At 39.8% G+C, this 26,783-nt stretch overlaps 2 protein-coding genes across 7 annotated transcripts; one reads left to right on the forward strand and one right to left on the reverse strand.

Moving 5' to 3' along the window:
* Nucleotides 1-344: 344 nt before the first annotated feature.
* Nucleotides 345-4,812, reverse strand: LOC113128800 (uncharacterized). 2 transcript variants are annotated; one of them, XM_026304372.1, is made up of 9 exons: nucleotides 4,532-4,812; nucleotides 3,975-4,277; nucleotides 3,658-3,891; nucleotides 3,414-3,518; nucleotides 2,981-3,190; nucleotides 2,336-2,680; nucleotides 1,469-1,811; nucleotides 1,322-1,379; nucleotides 345-900 (listed from the first exon to the last, which is right to left on the reverse strand). In XM_026304372.1, the coding sequence occupies exons 1-9, from the start codon at nucleotides 4,584-4,586 to the stop codon at nucleotides 763-765; spliced, it is 1,791 nt and encodes a 596-aa protein (XP_026160157.1). In that variant the 5' UTR covers nucleotides 4,587-4,812; the 3' UTR covers nucleotides 345-762. The 2 variants fall into 2 exon arrangements, with proteins under 2 accessions (XP_026160157.1, XP_026160156.1); XM_026304371.1 differs by having other exon boundaries at nucleotides 2,981-3,193; nucleotides 4,532-4,810.
* On the forward strand, nucleotides 2,549-25,597 carry pdgfaa (platelet-derived growth factor alpha polypeptide a). Of its 5 annotated transcripts, none has more exons than XM_026304377.1 (8): nucleotides 2,549-2,584; nucleotides 13,725-15,848; nucleotides 15,941-16,180; nucleotides 16,356-16,452; nucleotides 20,083-20,190; nucleotides 20,587-20,780; nucleotides 24,071-24,197; nucleotides 24,912-25,597. In XM_026304377.1, the coding sequence occupies exons 3-8, from the start codon at nucleotides 16,118-16,120 to the stop codon at nucleotides 24,920-24,922; spliced, it is 600 nt and encodes a 199-aa protein (XP_026160162.1). In that variant the 5' UTR covers nucleotides 2,549-2,584; nucleotides 13,725-15,848; nucleotides 15,941-16,117; the 3' UTR covers nucleotides 24,923-25,597. The 5 variants fall into 5 exon arrangements, with proteins under 5 accessions (XP_026160162.1, XP_026160161.1, XP_026160158.1 ...); XM_026304376.1 differs by having other exon boundaries at nucleotides 13,725-14,977; nucleotides 15,376-16,180; XM_026304373.1 differs by having other exon boundaries at nucleotides 13,725-16,180.
* Nucleotides 25,598-26,783: the final 1,186 nt, after the last annotated feature.

Below are 26,783 nucleotides of genomic sequence, written 5' to 3' on the forward strand. Positions count from 1 at the left end.
CAACTGATGGCTCAAAGTGTTTAGCTTTTGATTGTGAACCTCACAATGTTTGAACTTCTCATTAGCATTTAAAATAGTACTTCAGTTTAAGATGCACTGAGATTTATAAAGATTTATTTTTGAGATTTTTATGGCTACTGCTGCAAATCAGAAATCTTGAGTTGCACAACATGAAGCACAAAACATGCTACAGTTGGAAAAGTTATCTGTACAGTAGAGGTGTGCCCAACCAGTCAGTACACAGAGAGACAAACATTGATATTTGCTTGTATTGTTTTCAAGATCAGAAATGGGAGCAAGCAACATAAGGTCATTACAAACTGTATCAGTTACACTGTATTTCTGCCTGTAAAATGTGTACCGGTATTCTGTTCTCACAAAGTTCTTGGGAGTTTTCACACAGAGTTGGAGTCTGTGCTCTGCTTGCGTCCTACAACAGGCAAATTACATCCTATTTGAAAATGTGTCCTATAAAGAGCTATTTTTTATGCTTCTGCCAGTTAAACACTGTTCTAGGAAATTTCTGGTCCAGATTCGAATCAGACAAACCAATAATGTGCTAAACATTAGGAGACTTGAAGTTTTACAGAGAGGTCTGGCAGAAAAGTTTCCTGTTATGTTCCAAAGAAAAATATGTGCTTGCCCTTACATTTGCAGTCAATTTCACACCGGCCTGTATCTGCGGTAGTTTTGTAGTTTTCCCAGTAATTGAATGTATCAGGGGAGAGGCTCTTACAAAATACCATTAAAACAAATTTTGGCTTAGTGAGAAGGTGCTGGCTCTATGGTTGAGTAGAGATCCTCCCTGTGGCTCTTAGAGAAGGTGAGTCTGGCATAGTGATGGTCATCCTGCTGATTTGGTTGCACTGAGATGTTTTCATACATGAGACCAGAGTTTACCTGTAGAGACAAGAGGAGTAATATTACTTTACGTTATGCTGCATTCAAGCACAACCTATCTGAAAAAGATTTTTGGAATCCTTTCCATTATGTTGGCTTTTTTTTAAACAAATGTTTGGTGTTTTAAGAAAGTTTTCACTCATGTAGCTTTATTTACCCAGAGGTTAATTTGGAGAAGTAATGAATTTATTGGTTCATTACAACTGCAAAGATAACACAATTTAATTGTAGATTTAATTTGTTTTCACATAGTTTCAGTCAGAGAGACACTTATATCTTTTCAGAAATGTCTCAACTGATTAATGTCCAGTCCAGTACATGTACAGTAGCCATCAAATCCTGACTTTAGTACAAAGGATATAAAATAGATCAGTGTGATGTTTTTCTATTGCATTAAAACGGTTTAACTTGTGTTTTGTACCTGATCCATGTAGTCTGAGGTTTCAGTTCTCGGAGACTGACTGGAAGTCCTCTTTCTCCTGTTAAGTAAAATCAATTGATATTAAAAATGTCTGATAATTTTGGATTTGGCTTCTCGTCACTGCAAACAGAGAAACAGGTTGCTCACCTAATCCACACGAAGACAGTGACGCAAATTAAAACCAGAAGGACAACGACTACTCCTGCAACTGCTGGTGCCCAATTTTCTGATTTACTTTGAACAGTGAGCGCCTTTTCACTGGAGGTGATGTTGTGAGTTTTAACAGCACAGGAGTAGTTTCCTGCATGCTGACTGCTGACTGGGTCCAGAACCAGGTGTTTGTTTTGGCTCAGCGGCAGGGTCACAGGTCGTCTGTTCAAGTACCAAATGTAGTAAGTGTTGTCAGTCAGAGGACAGCTGGTACTGCAGGTCAGTGTGACTGTCTGGCCTTCTGTCACCCCTGCAGATGGAGTAACCTTCACTGTCAGGCCTGGAAGATGGTTATATTTGTAATGTACAAGTAAATGTAAAGGAGACATTTCATAGCCAGTTCTCATATATTGACAAAATGTATAAAATTAAATGACAGCATGTCTTTTCCAAAACATTCTATATGATAGTTTTAAAGGGATTTTTTGTGATCTGCCACCCATGTGATAAATTATACCTTAAATTGAAACCAATTTTGATTGTACATAGTAGGTGTAAGTTGGGTGTTCAAGTCTTGTTTTGTAATTCCAACCATTTATTCCAACATCCTCCCTAACACTTTTGTGGGGATGAAACAGCGTCTCCCTGTTTGTGGTCTCCATCATTCCCTCATTGAACATATGACACCAGTAATTACACACAAACACACACACACACATAAACAACTGCATGAAGATTATACTAGTTGTCAGTGTTACCACATGTAGCATGAAGCTGTGTTTGGTCCACTTGTACAGGTGTTAAAGACTAAAGTGTTCTGACTACTGACTCCTACCTGAAGGCCGAGCACCAAATCATAATTACCTGTGACAATCAGAGTAACTCCAGGAAGATCAGGTTGTTTCTGTTCTGTGTTGTCTGATAAGATCCTGAATCTGTATTCAGCTGTGTCGCTCTTCTTTAGGTTTTGTAATGTGAGGATGGTTCGATTCTTCATCTTGTCATGAAATGTCACATGACCTGCAGTCACAGGCAGTTCTTCATTTTTCTGCTTAGCACCAACCTTTACTTTGTACCAGACTCCAGACTTTGGCTGATTGTCGTAGTCAGGATGTGAGTATTCACTTGAAATGTTTACTGAAGAGCGTAACAGAGCACAGATTCTCCTGCTGACATAATTGATGCTCCAGCAGTTCCTGCCCTCAACACCTGAAATATAGATGAAAGATTAACATTTGTTTAAGTTTAGCTAATACATTTGTTTAGTAATATTTAAACTAAAAACTATGTGGTAGAAGATTTCAGCTTTATTCTACATTTATTTAAGTATATGTTGTTTTCAGTACTTCCACTACTTCAGATGGTTTATAAATACTGTAAATATTTCATCAGACTCTATCTCAAACAGCCAAATTGTCAGTTTAAATGTAGAGCTATATGTTTTACCATCTTGCATTGCAAACAAATGTCCTGGTTGATAATTATTTAGAAAACTTTCTTTGTACTCACAGACTTGAGCAGAGCGCAGATCCGTGTTACCTTCTACAGCACAAGAAAATGTGTCAGCAGAAGTTCTCTGAACTAAAATTGGTTTCATATTCTGATTGTGTAACGGACTGTTCTTGTCCCATCTGAGAGATTCAGGGTCTGTCAGAGGACAGCTGGTGTTACAGGTCAGTCTGACATGGTCCTGTTCTGCAGGAGTCCTTTGAACATGTACTACTGTTGGGACATGATATACATTAACACACTGATCACAGAAGTGAGTCAAATGTTCTCAAAACATGGTGATGTGAAAAAACCAGAATGTGTAGAAATGTGTTAATCTTAAATCTAAATAATATTACAAATATTATAAATGTATATTGGATGTAAAAATATGGTGCTAAAGGAATTAGAGGTTTGACAGTGGGAGGTGTGTAAATGTCTGTGGAAACTTAACCTCTGGGATATGTGATGGAGCAGGGCTGATCAACAGACATCTGCTTGGAAGAACACATTCTGCCTTTAGCGTAGGTCACACTGAAACAGGCTGGTGTGACAGAGTCTGGACAAAAAGAACCATCTACCAGTAAACTTACTTACTGTATTTCATAAGTTGGATATTTCAAGGCACCAGTTCCTGAATGATAAAATGATTCATGTTAAGCCACAAATATCATGATATGCAGCACATTGTCACTCACCCACTGAGACTTCAGGGGCTCTGAGATCCTCGTAGCCTTTGATAGCACAGGAGTATGTGGCTGCTTCCTCACTGCTGACCAGCTCTTGGTACCAGGGAGACCAGTCACTATAGATAAACTCTCTGTTCTTGTACCAGGTGTAGGCTGCAGTGTTTTCAGTCAGACGACAGCTGGTGCTACACATCAGTGTTAGTGTGTGTCCCTCTATGGTGGGAATCACCTTTACCTGCAGGTCTGAGATGATGGTGAATATAAATAACAGACACTCTTTCAATTCTTTAATTTCTAAAGTAAAAAATAAGTGACAGCCACTGTACCTGTGACTTGGAGCTTGGTTGCATGTTCCCAGCATTTTAGTGGGTTGTCTCTATTGTTGCTGCAGCAGTAATTCTTTGTATCATTGTCTCTCAGATCATTGATTGTTAAAGTGAAGTTACTCTTTTCAGATATGTTGTACTTCATATGATTTCCATCTGCAGAGAGCTCATTCTGAACATGCTTAGATCCACTGTAATGCACAGTGTACCATTTGTAGTTTGAAGTGGGATGTTCAGCTGAACATGGCAGATCCACTGATGAGCCTTTTAAAGAACAAACACTTGTTTGTTTGCCCTGAGCCCCTTTAACAGAAGATTTTATTAGTAATTATCTGGACAGATTTGGACTTTTAACAATATCATTTTTCCTTATACTAAGCAGTTATTATAATGCTATGATACTGTAACAAGTCACACTGTAAGACATCTGAAGAGCTTATAAAAATAGTAACATGTTGTTAGCCGTATGTTTACATTTTCATCTCATCTTAAAACTTTCATTAATTTTCAGTTATTTGTTAATTACTATATAACAAGAAATAAACAGTACTTCATACCTGAGATATACAGGATAAAACCCATAAAAACACATCCAGCTTGTGCCAACAACATGGCTCTTGTAGTCTTCAGCTTCTAACCAGAAATTTGACTGTATGATATTTAAAGGCCTTAAAAACTGCTGTGTTCATGAAATGTCATAAAAGTTCAGGCATATAAATGAAGAGTTAAAGTCAACAGCAGTGTTCTTACAGAGGAAAGGCTGGAGACTGAGTAAACTGTTGGTTAGTGTGAGGGCGACTGGCAGACGCAGCAGATCTGTCACCAATAAACCACTTCCTTCTTCATTGTTAATCTTTGTGAAAAGAGACCTGTAGTGAAAAGTGTAGGCTGTGTATATTTTTGTTGCTTTGTGTTTTATTACAGTTACTGATGTTGTTTTTATATTATATTTGCTCTTTGTGTGACATGCAGCAGGTATAAATTGCATCATAATTTTTCTACTAAGGTGTCAAAGTTGCCAGAATAAGAGCGGAGAGTTGTGAAGCGGCCTGTGGTTTAAAATATCTTTTGTACAAACCAAACTGCAAATGTCTGTGATCTTTGAATACACTGCGGAACATGATACTGTGAGCAAAGTTAGTTTCACAGAAAGTTTATGCTGCAGTTACAACTGTGACCGAATCTGCATGGACAGAAATGAGATTGAGTATTTTACTAATTAGCAGACAGTACATGGTAATAGTGTGTCATAGGTTGATCCAGAACTGAACCTTGTCGGGCACAGATGTTTTCTTTTTCATGAATCTCTTAAACTGAAGAATCTATTATCAGACATTTTGACAGTTTCATTTCATTTGAAGAGCTGATGATAACAGGTAATGATGATGGTTTAATTTAAACATATTTTCTACTTCCTATAAATCTGTTTTTAAGTCCTTTCAGTGAAACATTTGCAATAGTTTACAGTTAATTTTAGAGTATAAGAAGAAATAGTCATTTTTACCTAAGTGGGATTTGACTCCATTTTTCAACACCCTTGTGGATTATGTGTTCAGTAGTGTGTCCCACTGTTTTTGTGTGGGGGGGGGGAAAGATATGTGTGTTCAAGACTCAACTCATATTACTATTACTAGAGCTGTGCCAGATATCGAACTTTATGATGCATAAGATTAAGGTTTATCTCCATGATAAGACTTGGCCATTTTTCATTCGATATGGACAAATGTAAGAAATATAAGACTGAGCAGCAAGTTGAGCACGTTTACAGTTACCTGTGATATAACTTTGCTCTAGCAACTCATTCCATCCACGTTTTGAGAGAAAGTATGAACAGCCAATGTTAATGAAAATAGTGTCTCTCTGAACCAATCGTGGCTGGACGAGAGTTAGAGCATGTCAGGATGATGCACAAAGGGTGGAGGAGCAGCTGGCAGTAGCTCACATGCTAATGTTTGGGCTGTGGTCGCTGTGTAAGCCAGTACATCAGGAGTGGGAGCCTGATTAAAGAGAAGGTGAACAGAACAGAAAATGTTGACGACGTTGTTGTTGAGAGCAAGTGTCTGAGGACTTTAGTAGGTATTTCAGGTATTTGAAGTCAACATAAAGCAGACTACTCCTAAGTGACAGGAATCAGTGTTTGTACTAATGTTATGCTCATTTCTTTCCTGTGACAGTGATGCAGACGTCTGGTTCCATTTCCAGTGAAATAGCAATTGGGATGTGTTATATGAAACGTACATGATCATCACTGAGCAATGTTAGAAAACTGCTTTTATCATATCCAGTGTCTGAAGTCTTCCTAAACAGGTGACCACGATGATAACGGAGGTTGTGGTTGTGCTTGGTGTCCACATGATGCAGCAGATCTGTCATCAATAAACCACTTCCTTGTTAATCTTTGTGAAAAGAGACCTCCAGTGAAAAATGTAGGGTGTGTATGTTTTGTGTATGTCCACATGATATTCCACACGGCCACTTTTTTTAACCACTTCTTCAGTTTTCACCTTATCACTGAGCTTTATCTGATATCATATTTTAGACTTTGGCAGCTCATTGTAAGGATGAGAGTATTTACTTAAAATGTTATTTCATGTTATTAGTTTTGAGACTCTTGTTTTGATGCACTTCCACTTTTGTTTAGTTCCTAATTCCCTCTTCACCATGTTCCTGTTTGAATTACAGTCACTAGTCTGTTCTGTGCACTGAAGCCTGCTGCTCCCAGTCACTCAGTGTCAGACTTAGCGTCACTCCAGGTATCCTGTCACCCTTGTTTCCTTGTGTTTTATTCCTTATATCTTAGACTTTGCCTGTTACTGAATCCTGTTTTTGTGTCCTGTTTGGTTTTGGTCTCCCTGTTTTGGACTGTCATTATGTCTAATCTTATGTTTCAGTTAAGTTTTTAAGTTTCAGATTTAGTTGTTAAGAAAGCTTAGTAGTTACCAGGTTTAGCATGTTTCAGACTTTTTCATTAATAAACTTTCACAGCCTTACCTGCATTTAGGTTGTTAACAGTTTAAAAGTAAAATTCAAAATATGACCTAATATTTCAGATTACTGATAGAAAAATAACTGCTGAGCCCTCAATCTAAAATAAACAGTTTTGGTGGTCGTCAACCAATCACCACTAACATGAGCAAACATTAAGCAAATGACAACCACATAATGTGTACAGTGTTTTATCTCCATTGCATTTGATGCTGAAACAAACATTTATTTTATACTGTATAATGACAAAATAACATTATCCATGAGCTAACATAAAGGTTGCTGAAGAAATGTGCACCTGCACATTTCTCTCCTGTGCTGTTCAGGATCCATCCTCCAGATGGTGTCCTTACCACAGCATGTAATCCCTGTAGCTGACTGTGCAGTCGGTGAGTCAGATTTTCTCAGTACTCTTCCAGGCTGTGTATTCAGTAATATTGTCCACTGTTTTTTGGTTTGCTGATGTGATTCCGTTCATGGGAAATGTATGGTGAGATCCCTTCTGGGTCCCAGCTGACCCCTCTCTTCTCACTTTATCAGAGGGGAAATTCAACAGATAATGTGAAAAAATGCTTGGTGTCCATAACAGGTGCAGTGTGTGTGTGTAAGGGTGTGAGAGTTAATAGTTAACAGTCAGCCATGGTAGCTGCATTAATCTGCTCAGTGTCTAGTCATAATATAGTGAAGAAACAGGAAGTCTGCAAGCAAGGCCAGGCCATGGTGTGTGTGTGCGTGTGTGTGTGTGTGTTAGTGTGCATGTGCACGTGTGTCCATGCGTGCATTCAGTAAGATAAGGGTGGGTCATGTGAAGATAAATATTGTGAAAAGAACTTCATTATAATAATACCTTTGTATGGTACAGCTTAATTATAGTGAAAACGGTTTAGACATGCTTCAAGTAAACGTGGCTAAAACAATGGGTTTCAGTACAACAATGATGATCATCATTTAATGCAGCTTAGCAGGTGAACAGCTGAACCAACCTGTATGACCATCAAACTGCTATACGCCTGCTATTGTTATGACAGTTTAGCTGTTGTTAGTACAGTTAAGCCCATTATCACACTTGACAACCCATAACAATACTGATATAGGACAGTTAGCAAAGGTAATGGATCTGTATGGAAACCAGAGCGTCTAAACCAGAGACCACACACATCACTATCTGTTACACATAATCATTTCCTTTATTGTCAATATAAAAATATTTTCAGAGCAGCTTTAAATGTCAGGTTCATTCGTTGGTATAAGAAAGCAAAAGCAAAAATGATCTTCTTTTCTGGGTTAATTAACATCAAGTTAAAAATGTGCCTTATTCTGATGTCACTCAGTATCACTATTTCTTAAGTGTAGCTGTCATTCAAGGGTAATCTTGAGCTTTTAAAAGAGGCAGTTCTCCCAGCAGATCTCAGTGCCAACACAACCAGTCACATTAATTAGACAAACCAGTGAGTAGAGTGTCTTTAATACCAGGGCAAAGCCTCCTCTGCCTTTAATAATATTTCCCTGTGGTTCACCCTCTGCCCACTTATGTTGAGCCCCAGCAGCTCAGGCTTGTTGAGTGCTTGTCTCTGTCTTATCCAGGATGTTTAATGACTACTTTGCAAAGATATGGATGATAATAATGAGGACTGATGAAAAGGAGAGCACAGCCAGGGCATTTCATGTCTCAACACAAGCGAGAGAAGCTTTGTATTCCTGTCATCACCTGCTGGCGAATTGGCAAGTAGGTAACAACAACACTGTATAATTAACACAGTAACACACATGAGTATGTTTGAGTTTAGCTGACTTTGCCAAAAATGCCCTCAAAGCATTACTGCCTGAGGAACTGCATTCCAGCATGAACTTTGGCATTGTTTGGAGACTTTTTAAGAGTATTACCTGTGAGATTTATGCTTTATTAAAAAGCCATTAGTGACTGTCTTGGATCAAAGGTGTAATGTGAACGCACATTCTTTATACCTGTTTTCCTACGTTCTCTAGTACATGCATCCGGTTTCTGTTTCTCAGCATTAGAGCATATAATTTTTATAATCAGGGACTGTGTTTAGTAGGGTAGGGTAACTCTAAAGGTACTTCTGAGTAAATGCAGTAAAATGCATCCAGTGTGCCAGTTTATTAGGTACCCCAGCTAAAACTACTGTAAATTAATACAGGAGTCAAATAACTAATCCCTGCAGGAAGACTGTAACTTTGAGTTTTTGGTGAAAAGAGACATGTTGATTCTAATGTGCCGTCATTTTGAGGAATGGAGTTTTTCCATCCAGTTTTTGTATAACTGTACTGCATTCTATACAGAAGTGTTTTTGTTATTTAGGTTAACCTGACTGAAAATCATCGAAATGCCTCTGAGCATAATGCACTAGAAAACTCAGGTTCAGTATATAGGCAGAACACAATCATTACAAAAAATGCTCTCAACATCACAAAGTTCTCACAAACTTAAACAAACGTTTAAGGTGGGTTTTATCTTCACACTCACACAAGAAACAGCCTCACTCTTTGTTCCACTCTGTCTTTCCTGGTGCTTCTTACAATCACACAAAGCATCTGTGTCAGCGTCCTGATTTGGAGTTAATACGATGCTTCCTCCTTAATCTGGAAGCTAGCGTGGCCTTCAGAGTGATGCCATGATGTCACCTTACTGTGTGTGTGTGTGTGTGTGTGTGTGTGTGTGCGTGCGTGCAGAGCAAACACTGCCTCCACTACTCCCCTCTGTTACCCCTCTTCAGACAGCGTGGCATTGTTTCTGAGCCAGAATTACCACATCAGCCACCCTGTAAATACACCCCACATCCTTCGCTCTCAACCCAGCGACAAAGAGAGAGAAATCCTTCTTTTGGAAAAGGAGGGAAGGGGATTTCTTCTCTCTCCAGTTCCCAGCGTGGCAATAACTGCCGTGAGAGCTTTACTAATTGGCCTCCTAAACTTTGAAACAGCAGCAAAAAAGTGCAGCAGATAGGGTGAGAGAGGTTTAAAATGAGAATACAGAGAGAGAGAGAGAGAGTGAGATAGGAAATGTCACAAACTGTGCTCATGTGTTTTAGTGTATTGTGTGCATACATGTGCATATGTGGTATATGTGTGTGTGGTCTGTGTAGGTACATGTGTGAATGTGGATGTGTGTGGGTTTTACATGTATGAGTGTATGGTGAGTTTTTGTGTGCACACACGTGTGTATGTGTGTGAGTAGTGTGCATGTATGTGATTGCTATTAATGTGCAGGCTATGCATGTACATGTAGTTAGCCCGTATACCTGTGTGTGTGTGTGTGCGTGCGTGCGCGCATGCATGGTCGGTTGGGTTCACCGACACTTCCTGATGATTCATCAGTGGAAAACACAATTAACTCCATCACTGCCTCCCAATTATTTCCGCAAAGGAGATTAAATTCTCCCAACTGAAGCGATGAACAATTGGGGACGGACGAGTGTTTGAATCAAATGTTCCACTGGTCAGACGATCCAGCAGCGCCTGTTTTCACACTCAACAGTCATGGTTCCCTAACAGCTGTCAGCTGGGCAGGCCTTGTCAATCTGAGTGGTTGTTTTCTCTGTTCTTTGGTCACTCCGCCTCAGCTGTGTTGATCACAGTTATGTTGATCGTCACCTTATCACATAAATCAATGGGCAAACTTGGGAAGGAGAGGTGATAGAATTGGAGGAAGAGGAAAAGGGAAGAGGCGTTCACCGTCTGCCGCAGCTGGCTGGAAATGGGAGACAGACAATCAGGCTCTGGACACATCAGCAGACAATTAAAACAAAACTCTATAAATGTACTTTTGTAATCTTTTAAGAGATTATTGCAGCAACAAACAGTGTTTTTATCCATTAGTGTTAATAACCACACTGTGTGTGTGAAGTCATATTCCTTCAGCTCAGGTTGCACCACAATGATTTTGTGGGTTGGGTAGGGAAAGATGGTGACCAAAGCAATGAGCTTGAAGATCTTTGTCTAACAAATCTTTTCCTCTGTCCAATCTTTACATCAGGAAGGTCAGCTCATTAAAGTCAGTCTGCCTGTAGTATTGTGTGAGTGTCACAGCAGGTCTTCTAGTCACATAGACTCACTGGGGAGTCATAATGGATTGAAATAAGTCATTTTGTTGCTTATTCAGCTGCTTTTCATCAAGCAAAAATGTTACAGTAATATTACCTGGGGGAGCCTCACTAGTTCTTACGGGTGTGGACAAGGCTTGGATTTATAACGTGCTGAAATTGGTTCCTTTGCATTTGTAGTGTTCCTTACTTTGGTTTGAAACCTGGAAATATTTTCTAGCGTTCCTGTGTCTTACTCTGGGATCTAAGTTGGAGTGAAGGGACTTTTCTGTTATGTTGAGGTAGTGATCTGTTAATTCGTAAATGTTGTTGCCTTGTTGTAGTTTGCTCTCACTTCCTAGTCTACTGAATCAGACACGTGGAAGCTGCCACTATCTGACCTCAGAGAAAGGTTACAGAAGTTAAACAGTACAGCAAGTACTCAGTCAGGATCAACTCTGTGATGTGTTGTCTTAAGGCTCCGATAAGAACACAGTCCATAGTAGAAACAGTCAATTGAGCATTAATTTTTTTTTGTTTGTATTTGCTTTTTAAATAATTTGTACTTGATTGTATCTCTAATGCTATTCCTGCTGTTTCTGCTACTTTTATTTTTCTAATCAAGATCAACTCCCCATTTTACACTTCATCATCAGCATCACACAGCCCTTTTTCACACTGACTTTTTGTTATAGAGAGCAATGCAGCAGAAGGTTTGGCTTTTGTGATCATAATTATCTCTGCTAATGACATTTGGTGAAATCTTAGGACACTTTTCAAGTGACAAGTGATCAGTCGGTGGTTGGATATTGAGCTAGGTTTAGGTTTTCTGTGTTTAGAATTTTCTCTTGCACTAGCATGAAAAACACAAACTGCCACATGATTGTATCCCATGATTCTCTATAACCATGTGTATTTCAAAGAAGTTCCAGATCCAGATGCATTATTAAGCATTTCTAAATGATGATTTTCTTTTTAGGTAAGACACTTAGAACTGTGTGTTGTGTTTGTGGCAGTATGCATCTTTCCATTTTAGTTTTTAATGCAGTGAATCAGAGTCCAGGATTTACTTTATGCTCCTTTGAGTTAAGATAACTCCATGTTGTCATGAATGTGAGTTCACACAGTACAAGGGCCCTGTGTTTTCACTTTCCCAAACAGACCTAAATAAAGCATTCTCTCAGAGCCTTGCAGCCTGTGATGAACAGACAGGCAGCGTGGTTGGTTGCGGTGGGTGGGGGTTGGGGGGAGGCATTACATGTAAGTATGAATGCCTGTATAACTGAGATGGATAATCCCTGGTAAATCTCAATGACTAAACATTCATGTGTCATACGATCGATTTTGCGAGATATCTGTAGTTTAATATTAAAAATATATTCTGACTTTTATTCTGAAAAGGGCTTTAATAATTAAGGTCAGCTGGACCGAGGACAGGAGGGGAGGGAAACTGTGTATAAAGGGTTTTTCCACCATGTGCTTGGTTTTGTGAATAAATTCAGTAATACCCATTAACCCCAACCCTGCTCATAAAAGTTTTTATCCCTGGTGGATTAACTTTTACTGCATCTATGTTTCTTAAACACTCTTTTTCCTGTCCTGCTTCTAATCTCTCTGACGACTGTCATATTTCATCTTACTTTACTTCCATCAGTGGCATTACCCTCTCTCAGAGGACAGCAGGTTTGGTGGGAAACCTGTTGCTGGCACCAACTGTAGTAAACGCTTAGTCTACTCTTAGGAAAGGAACCGAAAAAGCTACACAAGAAAATAAGTGATAAAACATGCTTTTCCTTAGTCTGTTAGAAATTAACTCTATAAAATATATAACCCCTTTGGAAAGTGGAGAAAAAGAATAAGAAGGAGGAAAAGACTGTATAAAGAACCATAATTCAGCTCCTAGTTCATATGACAGTGACAGTAATATCTGAGAAAATAAAAAAATCAAACTTTAAAGCCACCACATGTAAAAGTGTCAACTTTGATGCCCCCCCAGTGGTAACATAGAGACACTGTTTCAGAGCAGTGCACACTGACATATTTAGGGTTTTTTTTTTTCATTCTCACATAAAATCAGAAACCACTCTCTACTTACCATGTAGTGCACTATTTTACTTTCCACTATATTTACTGTATTCTGGTTCCTGCCCTTAAAAATTTCCAAAAGGTAAAAGTAGTGTCCAAGGTGAATATGCTGATTTTTACCAGTGTCACAGTGCAATCCATCACATTTTATAGATGTAAAAATTATAGCTGCAAAACTCTACACCTGTGAGTCAATGCAAATTGGTGCTGATCAATAAGTGTCTGAAATCTAAATGTATAATCTGCTAGTTTATAGGGATGCCAGTGTTTTTCATTGGGCTAGACCAGGAAAAAGTGATTCTGACTGAGCCAAAAGTTTATGTCTCACAAATAATTTGAAGGATGTGTAAATCACTTACAAATATACAGCAAATGTAGATCAATTAAATACCATGTTAAATAACATACTGTGGCATGGACACACCAGTATTTAAAACAAAAGACATTAGTAAATAGCCTAGTTCAGAGAAACAAAAAGAAAGTCGTGATTGTGACCGACTATGATTAGATCTCTGCCTCACCGGACTAGATTCACAGATGCTTTGCTACTTTCTGTTTTCACAGCAAAACTATGACTTTATAGTTGAATTGAAAGTTTCTCCTGTATATTTTTTAACAACCACACTTGATCTTTTGACAGCGGGGAGCTCAACGATAGCCGTGAAGGAGAAGAGAAGAAGACTGAACAGGATGAGGAGAGCCCCTGACAGGAGGAAACTCCTGGATGGACTCCTGGACTCATTGGATGAGTGATGCCATTCAACATCCAAATCAGTTCCACAACACCACTGTCATTCTTGCTGTTTGTTTGTCTGTGAATATATCTTTCTACGGTCTCTGTACTAATTTTATTTTAAAGACCATCTTGAGGACATTTTGGCATTGTGTCTGTTCATCAAAGGCCAGTTTGATGGTTTAGACTTATTTCATTTAGTGCTGATAGTTGAGGTCAATGTACGGGGTCGGGACAGGGGTAAACAAGCAGGGGTGATGGCACTCGAGGACCAGGGTTGGCTGCCCTTGAGATACATGAATGTCCTCACAACAATAGCTGTAGAAAGGTGTGTGTGCACTTAAGCCATCAGGGCAGACGGAGGGAGGGAGACAGAGGTGGATTTCTGTTTTAATGGTATTAGCTTCTGTCAGGCTAAATGGGCTTTAATTGGGGTCATGTTTGGTCCAACACAAGCTGGATTTTCCACACACACACACACACACACACACACACTCAGTCCCACTGTCATTTTCTTTCATCAAAATTATCCAACAAGCTTCTTATTTCTGCTTTCTTGCCCCCACTTTCTCCCAGTTTTTCCCTCTTTTCTCTATATTTTCCCTTTTTTTTCCTCCCTTGCTCTTGTTCCTTTGTCCACAAAGGAACTTTTAAGACTGAGTCAGATTAACAAATTTCAAATGGCCATGTGTGTGGGGCAGAATTAAGGATGTTGGGTAAATGGTTGTGCTTGTGTGGTTTTGTGCATGAGAAAGTGAGACAGACAAAGGGAGGGTAAATGTGTACGTGCATGTTTGAATGGTCGAGGCTGGATTTCCAGATTCCAGTGGTACTTTATGAAGCTTTAGCTTTGGAAAGTCTTTTACATTCCCTCGATAATTTACTCCACTAACTCAAAGAAACTGCTTTTCATGTCACAGACTCTGTTTGACACAGATTAAAGGACCATTGCGCTGATGTTGCATGTTTATTTTCATTGATTGCAGGTTGCATGTACGTAACACTGCTGCCATATCAGCTGGGCACAAACTGCATCCACCCTCTTTCCTGTATCCCAGAGATCCCTGTCAGCATGGACCTTTGATATACAGCTCAATCATCCACATTTACACTTGCTCTCTCTCTTTCTCTCCCTCTCTCTCTGCAGGTCTGGACACTCAGTGAGTTTCATTGCACAGAAATTAAACAGTGTCACCTTCACTGATCTGTCACAGTCACGCAAACTCAGACACACAGTTTAAAGTAGAAGTGGGTCCTTTGACTTTAAGAGCAACGTAATCACAAATGCTTTGTTCCATAGAAAGATTATAAATTAACCATTTCTCACTAAGTGACTCTGTCCTCACATAATGTCAAGACTAGTTTGTCATTATCAACAGTCAGTACTTGAAGTTTGGTTAAGTCAAACATGAACTTTTTTTCTTTCTCTTTAGTTGTGTGGTGAGATTTGCATAATGTAAATGATTGAAGATCATGAAATATCAGCGCAGTTCTCAACACATTTAGGCTATTTTACGCCATTTAGTTGTAAAATGTATTTTCTACTTCACATGCTTAGCAGTCTATTGTGGAAAGCGCGCTCGCATTTGAGTGCCACGGGGACGCGCACAGCTACTAAAAGCATCCCGACTTGTTTCACCCCAGAGATCAGTGGACCGCTGCGTCGGGACTCCAGCTCTGGGCTGCAGAGACGGTCTGCTTGTCTTGTCCGTTCATGCCTTTGCCTTTTCCTCCTCGTTTTCACAACAATTCTTCTTTTCTGGACGTTTCAATTTTCATGATTTCCTCACATAAACTTATCAATCGCAGCAGGACGCACAATATTGTTTTTTGTGGTTTTTAGCGGATTATACTGGGGACAAAAAGCGGAACATATTGGATGTGTGAATGTAAAAAGTTTCTCACTGCCACTGGACACGTTTTTGAAAAGCAGCTGGACATCTCCTTGGCCTTAGAGTTGATTGTTACTGGACGATTTAGGCTGAATGACTGCGAGAGCTTCCCCATACCTCTGACTAAAACATGTTCCAGGTCACTTTTCTAATATTTTGAATTATTTCAGTGATTTACACTGAATATAGAGCAGAACAAACCTAAGTCTGTTTCAACCACATTTCATTCAGGATCTTAAAGTTCAGTTAAGTTTCACAAGTCCCTGGCTCGCTCTTTCATTGAGGCTCTATTGGTGACCAGTTCTCTCAAGGGATGTTTCTGGGCTCCCGAGACCAGGGAGCCACAGCCCCGCTCCTGCGGTGCTCCTTCGCCTCGTCCTGGTGCCCATGCAGCGGATCTAAGAGGAGATGAAAGCCGCGGTCTACCACCTCCTCGCCGGCTGCCTCTGCCTGTTACGCACCGCTGCAGAGGTAAAGCGGGTTAAAGTGTTGGCTGATGTTTGTTGCAGGTTGGAGTCAGTGTTGTTGCACAGAAACAGATTAAATACACTGTGTTTGTTAGGTGAAACCAACATCCTGTCTTTAAGGAGCTGGCCTTGAGCCTCTGCAGATAAGTGCCGGCAGTAAAACGCATCTCTTTCCACAGGAGTCTCCTCTCCCTCGGGAGCTGCTGGAGCGGCTCTCCCGCAGCGAGATCCGCAGCATTAGCGACCTCCAGCGGCTGCTAGAGATAGACTCCGTAGGTAAAGCGCTTCTTTATAATAAAACTCTATAGCTCCCCGTAAGGTGGATCAGTGAGCCTTACTGGAAAATGTAATAGAGTGTATGCATGTGATGTTTTTCTGTGTCGTTGGTAAAATGTAGGGGAGAGAGACAGTGGTCATTTGAAACTTAATTGATCATGTTATTACCAGAAAGTGACAGCACACTGGCTGACAAAGATCAGCTAGAGGTTGGCTCGCATGTGGAGGTTACAGGTGCTGTCTCCTTCCCAGTCTGTGGCTTGAAAAGCATTAATCTTGCTCAGTGCACAGTGAGAGCATGCTGTCCTGCAATTTCATTATTGGAGTGCCTCTTCAGATATAGGTGGGAGGTGTTTAAAATAAATACACACTTGGGCACTGAAAGATTGGAAATGTGCACCACAAACTGCAGAGGGTGGGGAATTTACAAGCACAATGAATAGTAAAGAATGTTGCCTTATGGGAATTGTAGTATTTTGGAGGTTGACTACTGCTAAGGAGTAAAAATCAGGATATACTGACTTCTACTCCACTGAATTAGAAAAAAATGGTTTCTCAAAAGGCCTCCAGTCTTATGGAAGTGCAGTGTTAAACCTTTACTTTGTGTTAATGGCCTCGGTTAATCCTCTGGTCCCAAATTTCCTGTTGGTGTTAGAATATTTGGAGAAAATTACATTTTTTCAGTTACGAAGCATCATTACATTTTTCTTCTGCTTCCTGATACAATAGCCATAAAAGGACATAACACCAAAAGGAAAAAACCTTTAGAAATGTTTTATTTATTCCTGATATTTCAATTTTCTGCCGGGCAGCATGGTGGGTGAGTGGTTAGCACTGTTGCCTCACAGCAAGAAGGTCGTGGGTTCGCATCCCGGCCTTTCTGTGTGGAGTTTGCATGTTCTCCCTGTGCTTGCGTGGGTTTACTCCGGGTACTCTGGTTTCCTCCCACAGTCCAAAAACATGCATGTTAGGTTGATTGGTGACTCTAAAATTGCCCGTAGGAGTGAGTGTGTGTGGTTGTCTGTCTTTGTGTGTCTATATGTGGCCCTGCGACAGACTGGTGACCTGTCCAGGGTGTACCCCTGCCTTCCACCCGAGAGAGAGCTGGGATATGCTCCAGCAGATCCCCGTGACCCTGAGCCAGGAAAAGCGGGTATAGAAGATGGATGGATGGATGGATGGATTTCAATTTTCCGCCTTCTATGTTACCTAGCAGTATATAACACAAAAATGGAAACACTGCACAAGTGTAATCGGACCACAACTCTAAAGGGTGCGAGTATTTAGTTGATGCTTAGTTTTCATTATCCAGGTAATAAATCAGAACAGAATCAGTGAAGTAAGACAGGAGGAAATCACTAAAAAGGCTTTATTGCATCAAGGCTTGGAGTCATCCTCTGAATTCCTGCCACACACACTTTTCTTCTGAATTGCCTGTGAAAAATAGTTGATTCATTTTTAATGTCTGCTCCTCCAAGCAGTGCCACTATTAATTCTCGCATCATTGAGATGCAAATGTCGAGTGTGACAGCTCCCCGGCATGATGGGGGTCAAGTGGCTCACTTTATTATGCTGTTGTCATGCTGCCCATTATTGGTTTGAGAGCAGGGCTCGCTGGAAGGCTGCTGCGTTGCTATGTATAATTCATGCTCAAATTCCTGCATGTCAGAGGGAGAGAGAGGCAGAGGGAGGTGTCAGAGGTGGACTTGTGTGTTTCAGAAGCGTACTGTGTATATAGGAAGGCGTGTATGCGTGACGGCTTGCACACATACATAGCATCAAGAGTGATGGGTACGTGCGCACACACACACACACACACACACACACACAGACATTCATGCAGATTTTCGGGAATCTTTTTCTTCTTTTCCCACTCTCCTACACAAACACACACACACACAGACATCATTTATGCAGATTCTGTGAATCCTTTTCTCCTTTTCCCACTCTCCCACACACACACACACACACACACACACAGAGACATCATTTATGCAGATTTTTGTGAATCTTTTTCTTCTTTTCCCACTCACACACACACACACACACACACACACACACAGACATCATTTATGCAGATTTTTGTGAATCTTTTTCTTCTTTTCCCACTCACACACACACACACACACACACACACACACAGACATCATTTATGCAGATTCTGTGAATCTTATTCTCCTTTTCCCACTCTCTCTCACACACACACACACACATATATATATTTAAATCTATAAATCTACACTATGCTTACAGTCTTGCTCAGAATTTATTGCCTAAAAAAAGTCTGAATGTTCTTTGTTTGGCAGTGCTGAACACTTAAATGGTTTGATGACGCTGGGAACATTTGATTCTGATCTCACGATACGTACACACCCTGAGAAAGTTAGTGTTAGTATAAAAACCTACCTGCAGGACTGTAGGCACCCTCCCCTTTTTAAATATCAACTAATCACTTAACCAAACATTAACATCAGCTTCGATATTTGTTTCTGTTGTGTTAAATAAAGAAACTATCATAATATCAATTGTAAGCATCACTGGAAACTATTCTCCACACCTAGTCAGATTTAATGTGTTTATGATACACATCCATTTCTTACATGTAACCAAGTCCTCACCCTAAAATAAATGGTGTTTATTCACATAATATGACAGTGTGAACAGGGAACATCATGTTTTGTTATTCTTTTACTGATATTCATTGTTTTCTGTGAGCTTGGCAGGTGAGTTTCAGCATATATTTAGCATATTATGTGTTCAGTATATTTTATTGTGCTTTACGCTCAGCATGCGTGTCTTTTGTCTTTCAGGCTAAAATTTCTTGAGGACAATTAAGTTAAAGTCGTTGACACTACAACCACTATCTGGTTTTCTATAGGCAGATCTTACTCAGAGTGCTTGACTCATTGACATAATAGTTTTAGTACTGGTCTCGATTAGTGACCAGGTCACATATCACCGTGAATCACATCAGAGATAGACAAGTCTCAGATTAGCATTTCTTTTGTATAGATATTTATGGCATAGAATTAAAACCATGGTCTCGCTTAGATCCATGTCTTTACTGTGTTTTAAGTAATGACCCATGACTGACCTCAGAGTGAACTCCTGATGCTGTGGATCTGTGTCTTTATGTGAATCAGATTTAATATGTATCTTAAATGCACAATGACGTGCTGTGTTTCTCTGTTGACGCATATAAACATTGTAACTCAGTTAGAATAACCAAGTTATGTTGGTACTCTGATCAGGAGAGACTTGATAGATGTCTAGTATCAACAGCTTACTGTGGCATACAAACGTCCTACTTGTTTAAAAGTTTTACTTGTTGCTGTTCAGTCAGCCAGCCAAATGTATTGTGAATATACAGGAACTGCGTTCAGAAATCAAATTTTGTTCTCCAGATCTTAATATTTTACACAACAGATTTCCATCATTTTGATAAAATTGTAATGAGGAAGTAGCTGCGATATTTACTAAAAACATTCATGCTGCCTAGAATATGAGCTTAATTTGTTTTTTCCTTTCACATGGTTCTCAGAATATGTGAGTGCAACATTTATGAATGGTGTTAACATTGAGAGTATGTGTGCTCTTTGGATACATGTGTGTTGTTTTGTCTTTGCGCAGAGAACGAGGTGATCGGTGAGACCAAACACAGCTACCACAAGGACTTCTCTCACAGCTTCCCTGACCTGAAAAGAGCACACACACACACCAGGCACAGAAGAAGCACTGGTAACACCCACACACATGCACACACTCACATACAATTAAGTCTTTGAACTCCAGATATATTGAATAAAAGTTGGTTTATTTTTCAGTGACATTGCTCCTGCGTATTACACTTTGTAATATAAAGTGTAACGGTAACACCCACCATCATGGAGACACCACATATTTTCAGATTTATGTCATATACACTGTTTAATTTTCTGGATTGTTTTTCAAAATGAACACAAAGACTGAAGTCTACTCTACATATATTCCATATTCACATCCATTTAACTTATCATAATCCTGGAATTCTGAAAGTTTTTTCTGAAAGTAGTGTCACACAGATGGTGGGTAAAATTAGTCTTTAGTGCTGAGTAGTCTCCTGCTGAGTTTCTGTAACTGTTCAATCCCCACCAGTTGTGGAAGAGGCCTTGCCAGCTGTGTGTAAGGTGCGGACGACTATCTATGAGATCCCCAGAAGCCAGGTGGATCCCACCTCAGCCAATTTCATCATTTGGCCACCCTGTGTGGAGGTGAAGCGCTGCACCGGCTGCTGCAACACCAGCAACATGAGGTGCCAGGCTGCACGCAAACAACACCGCATTGTCAAGGTACAAAAGAAAATCATGTTTTTTTGTTGTACTACTGTATGTAACCTGTGTAGACATGAGCTCACCAGACCTCTGTAGCCTCTGTTTGATGCTGGAAATTACATTAGCTACTGCTAACATAACACACCCAAATCGCCAACCAAACTGCTGCTACAGGTTTTGACAAGGAAGAGAGAGGAATGTGTGAAATGAGAAAGATGCTACTGGTTCTGCTATATCCATTTTGGATTTTTTATACATGTCCAATATTTTTCAATATTAAATGGAAGAATGTGGCTCTCTTCAGAAGCAAATTCTAGTAGTGTACAGCAAAAAGAAATTAAGACAAATCAAATGAAATTGGTGAATGTATATAGTTGCATGCAATATTCTGTAATAACACAGGTCCGTCAGATTTGCCAAAGGAAACAGAGGTGTACACTGACAAACCTGTATAAAAGGGCAATAAAATAGTAAACAAACAAGCCAATTGAAGAAGTAAAATATGTACTTTACTTACTTTTATTGTCACTATTCCAACATGTTGGTATGTTTGGTGTAAACACCAGTAATCGCTGTACAAACATTATGTAAAAGGCCTCTGTTGTCCTCTGACCCTGGGCACACACCCAGAACTAATGACCACATGTAAACACACAATCACACACTGGAGCTAAATACACTCCACACCTGCCAAAAACAATTACTCTCTCCAGCTTGGCCATTGTGTGAGTATGTATATGTGTGTGATTGAGAGTCTGGCAGCACAACAGCTTCGTTTTGATCTCTACCAGAGCTGGGAATAAGACTCAGTAAAACCCAGCTGGTTCTCAGTCACACACTGCCAACTGGGAGCTGACCCAAGGTGTGTGTGTTTCTGTTGTATGAGCTTTTTTGTGCACAGGAAATGGTTCTAAGATGCACATTTAAATCATGGTAATAACATTATTAACGTAATATTGATTAATTGCGTAAATATGACCATGTGTTTGTACAGCATGTTGTGTATTAATTGCACAGGCTGAGACCATCATAATTAATTCTTATCATCAAGAAGTAGAGTGATTTGCCATTAGAATTAGACAAAATTAGACCAAAATGCCAAAATAAAACATGGCTGTATTAGTGTAACAGGCCTGAGGTTGAGAGGGAAAAAGAAGAGAGGAAAAAAAAAAAAGAAGAGGAGAGGATGATTCTCTATGCTTTGCCCTGCCGATACCCAGTCTGAGATGAAAGGATGCCTTATTAGTCTGCTTACAAAACAAATCAAAAGTCCCTCATCTGTGGTGAGATCCAGCGTTCAGAGCATAAACAGTCACAGATGCAACTGCACTTACACATATTTGTGAAGCACCAAGTCTGCAAGTCTTAAACTGAGGCTGCTGCGTCCTGCTGGACAATGATGGATTAACCTCCAATGTGGAGCAAGTGGTTGCCTCAAGTGCAGAGGTTCAGGTGTCTTAGTGGCTTGTGTGCATATGTGTGTTGGTGCAGTGTTAGTTTAATGCAGAATGAATTAAGTCTCAAGGCAAAGTTTGTGATGTCCTCATCAATCTGTGTCCCAGCACAGTGCACTGTGATGAGCGCTGTTCGATTAAAATCACATTCATACAGAGTTCAAATAATATGCGCTCTTTTACACTGTAGTATCTTCTCCATGCATTTAAAGCAAGATTAAGTATTTGAAGACCTGACAGTGCTGATATAATGTGTTCTGTTTTTTTTTTTTTTTTTACAGTTTTTTAAACAATCATTTTTAGGAACCTTCTGTTCACGTTTATATAATCATGAGCCAGCCACACTATTTAAACTTCTCATTCAAGCTTTTTTGTCTCTTCCCATTTGTCATACTACTATGAAGGTATGGAGCTTATTACCATTGCATTAGTATTACATCTCACCTACCTCCAAGTGTGGCCATAGGAGCCGCTATAAACACATTTAGGTAGTAACTGTAGGTAATGAAAGAATTGAGATTCACAGGTTGACAGGACTCACCTTTTAGCATCCTGTCATGAAAGTTAAATCCCAACCTGATGGGCACTTTAGCAGCACAGCTCCTTATCTCAGCTGAACCTCCTTGGGTGCAGTTTTTTTTAAAGGCTCAGTGGGATCCAAGTCTGTTCAGACTTGAAACTGAGATGTTTGTGCATTGTGCAATCAGACCTGTAGCTCCACTGACTTGGCTCCTTATCAGGGTAAAGAGATCAGCATGTAGTGTGTCTGTGTGTGCTATTGTGTATATACTTATATATATGTGCTTCAAGTTTGTGTTTTTTTATTTATCTGTGTGTGTAGCTGTTAAAACAGCAACCGAGATGTTGTAGTTGTAGTAATTAGGTTCAGATGCTCAACGTTAGCATTAAGTGACGTGTGTTAACAAAATAAATAAATAAATGCAACACTTGCTGTCATCGAAGTCAAACCTAGCACACAATAAATCATCTAGTCAAGGGCATACACACCTGTGTGTTTACACAGGTGCAGTACAGTTACAGTTGTCCTCTGCTAGTCTGTTGTACTACATGTACTACACACTCAAAATATTGGTCATCATTAGGTGCTTAGGTGTTTTACACCCAGGCTTTGTTTAAACCTGCTCCTTTAAATTGATTTTAAATCCTGTTGTTTTTAGAGAAACTATATCAGGATCAATTTTGAATTCACAATTTTGGAAGTATTACATACAGAAATCTACAGAATATATATGTCATACAATGTAGTGCAAAGTTATTTGATCATATTTGTTCAGATTCCTCCACCATATCTGTGACACTTAATCCAGAGGATGTAAATCTGCAGCTGGCTGATGTTAAAAAAAGAAAAGGAAGTGGTGCATTTGGTGGAGACAGTGTGTAGCTGCGGATTAATAACATTCAGAGCACCAAATTGAGGGTATTTGTGGGATTACAGGCTGGTGCATGTGTATGTGATACTGACTAAAAATAATCTACATTGGCCATGTTCATGCTAATGAAGAAACATGGCTCATTTATATATTGAATCGTTTTAGACAGTAATGAAGGGAAATAAGAGACATATGTTTGGCTGCACAGACAATTCCTGTTATTGGATCAATTCATTGTTGTTCTTGTTTTTTCATGAGGTTTGTTGACAATAAGAAAAACACATACTACCAACAGATTTCTCCATTAAATCAGCATAATGAAGTTTGATCGCTTTATTAAGAAAAAACAAGTGTTTTCCCACAGTGGAAATTTTCCCTCCAAGTTTCTCTCTCTCCCTGTCTATCTGTCTGTCTGTCTGTCTCTCACTCACTCCACTCTCTCTGTCTCTCTCTCTCTCTCCAGGTGGCGAAAGTGGAGTACGTGCGGCGGCGGCCAAAGCTGAGGGAGGTGCAGGTGAGGCTGGAGGATCACCTGGAGTGCGTGTGCACCAACCAACATCACATCAGCCCAAAGTCAGACACAGACAACGGTGAGCTTGCAGCTGTGTGTACTGTATGTGTGTGTTTATACATTGGCTCATTGCACATCTGAAGGCTGTTTCTGTCTGAATGCGTCTACTGACACCAAAAGAGCTGATAAGAGATCTGAGGTATTTACTGTTTTTCCTCTTTGCCTGAATTAGTCCTCCCTCAGGGCAGCACCCCCTCACACACAGCCTACACACACCCTTTACACAAATGTCTCCTGAAATTGAGCCAAATACAGAGTACAGAATTAATAAAAATGCTTTTCCCACTTCGGACATGTATTAAAACCATTCTGAATGGAATTTGATTCCGAATTTGTATTGTGTGTGTTTGGTATTGCCTGTGTAGCCTGGTCAGTGACTGAGAAATCACAGGATTTTGCCTCTTTGACATTAAATGTCAAACTTTTTTACTCATTTAAAATCACTGTGAACAAATTATTAAAACCTGTAAAATCCCATAATAGCAGTAATATTCATTTTAATATTCATTTGACTGTGAATATATTTTACTAGAGGCCTTGGATTTAGAGTAGCCTGTAATTAGGGGGTCAGAGGGTCAATCCCTGCAGCAGCCATGTGACTTCCTACTGACATACCTGAAAAAAGGAGGTTTACTGAGCACAGTTACAAGAGCATGTTTTGTAAGGTCACACTATAAAATATTTTGCTTTGAGTATCTTTGTCCTCATGTTCACGTGGCATTTCTCTCAATAGGCATCAGGTGAAGAGATGAAGGAATGGAGGGGAGGAAGAGGCCAACAGAAAACAAGGATGAGCACATTTTGCCTCTAACGTCATCACCACCTGCCATCAAGTGACTGTGAAAGGTTTGATGGAGTGTGTTTTAACTGTGGGGGGGTTGAATAGAGAGGAACGGACTCATGTGGACCTCAGCAGTACTTTGCAAAACAAACTGAGAGCAACTCACTGCTAGACTCAAACAGTCTAATGGCTTCCTCACAGTGGATTCAATGGAGAAAAGAAGCAGCTAGATGATAGTGAACACTGCCAGAAGAGCGATGGATTCTGGGATACTGGAGGACTCATTGCCTTTGTCTTATTCCTTCTCCAGACTATAAACCGCTCAGTGACTCGGATTATAAACTGGGTGGAATCCTTTCTAGAAACAGTGACTGGGATTAGTTTTTTGTACTCCAAGATTTACTCTTTGTCAGCAGAACACACTCTCTCTCTGTCTCACACACACACACACACACACACACACACATCCAAATATCCTCTTATTTTTATAATCTGTCTTTTTCTATAGATGTTTCCATTTCTGGTATGTTATCTGTATAAAGATGGGGGGAGACAGCGCTTCCTGACATGTTATTGATACTAATAAACTATTTATATGAAAACAAACTGGGCATGGTGATCATAAAAAGCGTTTAGAGGCCCCACAGTGCTTGTGTGAGTGAAAGAAGACTTTATTTTAAAAATACTGAACAGGCTTCTGTGTGTGCGTGTGTGTGCGTGTGTGTGTGTGTGAGTGAGAGAGATTATCTGGAGGATCATGATACTGACGGTAAAACCCCTGTGGATTTGTAACACACACATCCCCAAACCTTGCTCCATATACAACTGGATATGTTTATATGTTTTTACTTAATTCAAACTCAGGTGGAGGACATGACAATTGTCTGGGAGAAGAGGAAGGTAAATGTTTCCAGAGGCGACCTCATCCCATGACGTTGGGGAGAAGGTGACCTCATGTTAAAACACGACCCAGGCGTCAGCTGCTCACTTTGCTTCCACTCTCATTAGCGTTTGAGTGTGTGATGAGAAGCTCTTCTGCTCTGTGTGAAACCTCATAAAACGGTGTACATCATGTTCTTAGATGATCTTATTGTCTCAGCTCCATGGGATTGAGACAACAGACCAAACTTTAGTCAGTATAAAATCCTACACTGCAGCCTGGTTAGGTGTTTTTAAATGGTAGAAAATTGCAGCCATAGGTAAAAATTTGACTTTGCCCCATATTCATCATGGGTATAAGAATTCAAAAACATTAATTACTGAAATAGTTTAAAAAACAATTCTCAAATCAAACTTTATGGTAAATCAACGTCGATTAATACAGAACAAAAAGGTTGTGATTGTTATTTGATGGTTGTGTGCTTTGAAAAAGGTCTTTGACCAAAACGCCTGTTTCTTTTTTACATTTTATGTTCTAAACCAGAGGTGGGCAACGTGGGAAAGACCCAGGGGTTAAACGCTGGTACCTCAAGTTGTGGGTTCGAACCCTGTCTAATGTGTCACTGGGTACTTCAGGTTGATCAGACTTTAAATTGTCTGCAGGTGTGGATGTTTGTCAGTGATTGACTGCTAATGTTCTATACAGAATAAGCAGTTTAGATAATGGAGGAATGGAAAGACAGAAACACTTTTGTTACACAAAGTTATGATTTATGGCTGGAACTTTTGTTTTTTCATGTGAAATACTGGGAGCTTCCAATTTTTAAGCCTAAAATACCTTCAAATCAAACAATTCAACGAAGTAAAAATCTTAAGTCTTTAAACTGAGTCCACAATGAGGCCTTAATCTGTGACAAGTTTATTCCAACATAAACGTTATTTGTC

Source organism: Mastacembelus armatus, chromosome 1, assembly GCF_900324485.2.
Source record: "Mastacembelus armatus chromosome 1, fMasArm1.2, whole genome shotgun sequence".
NCBI lineage: Eukaryota > Metazoa > Chordata > Actinopteri > Synbranchiformes > Mastacembelidae > Mastacembelus > Mastacembelus armatus.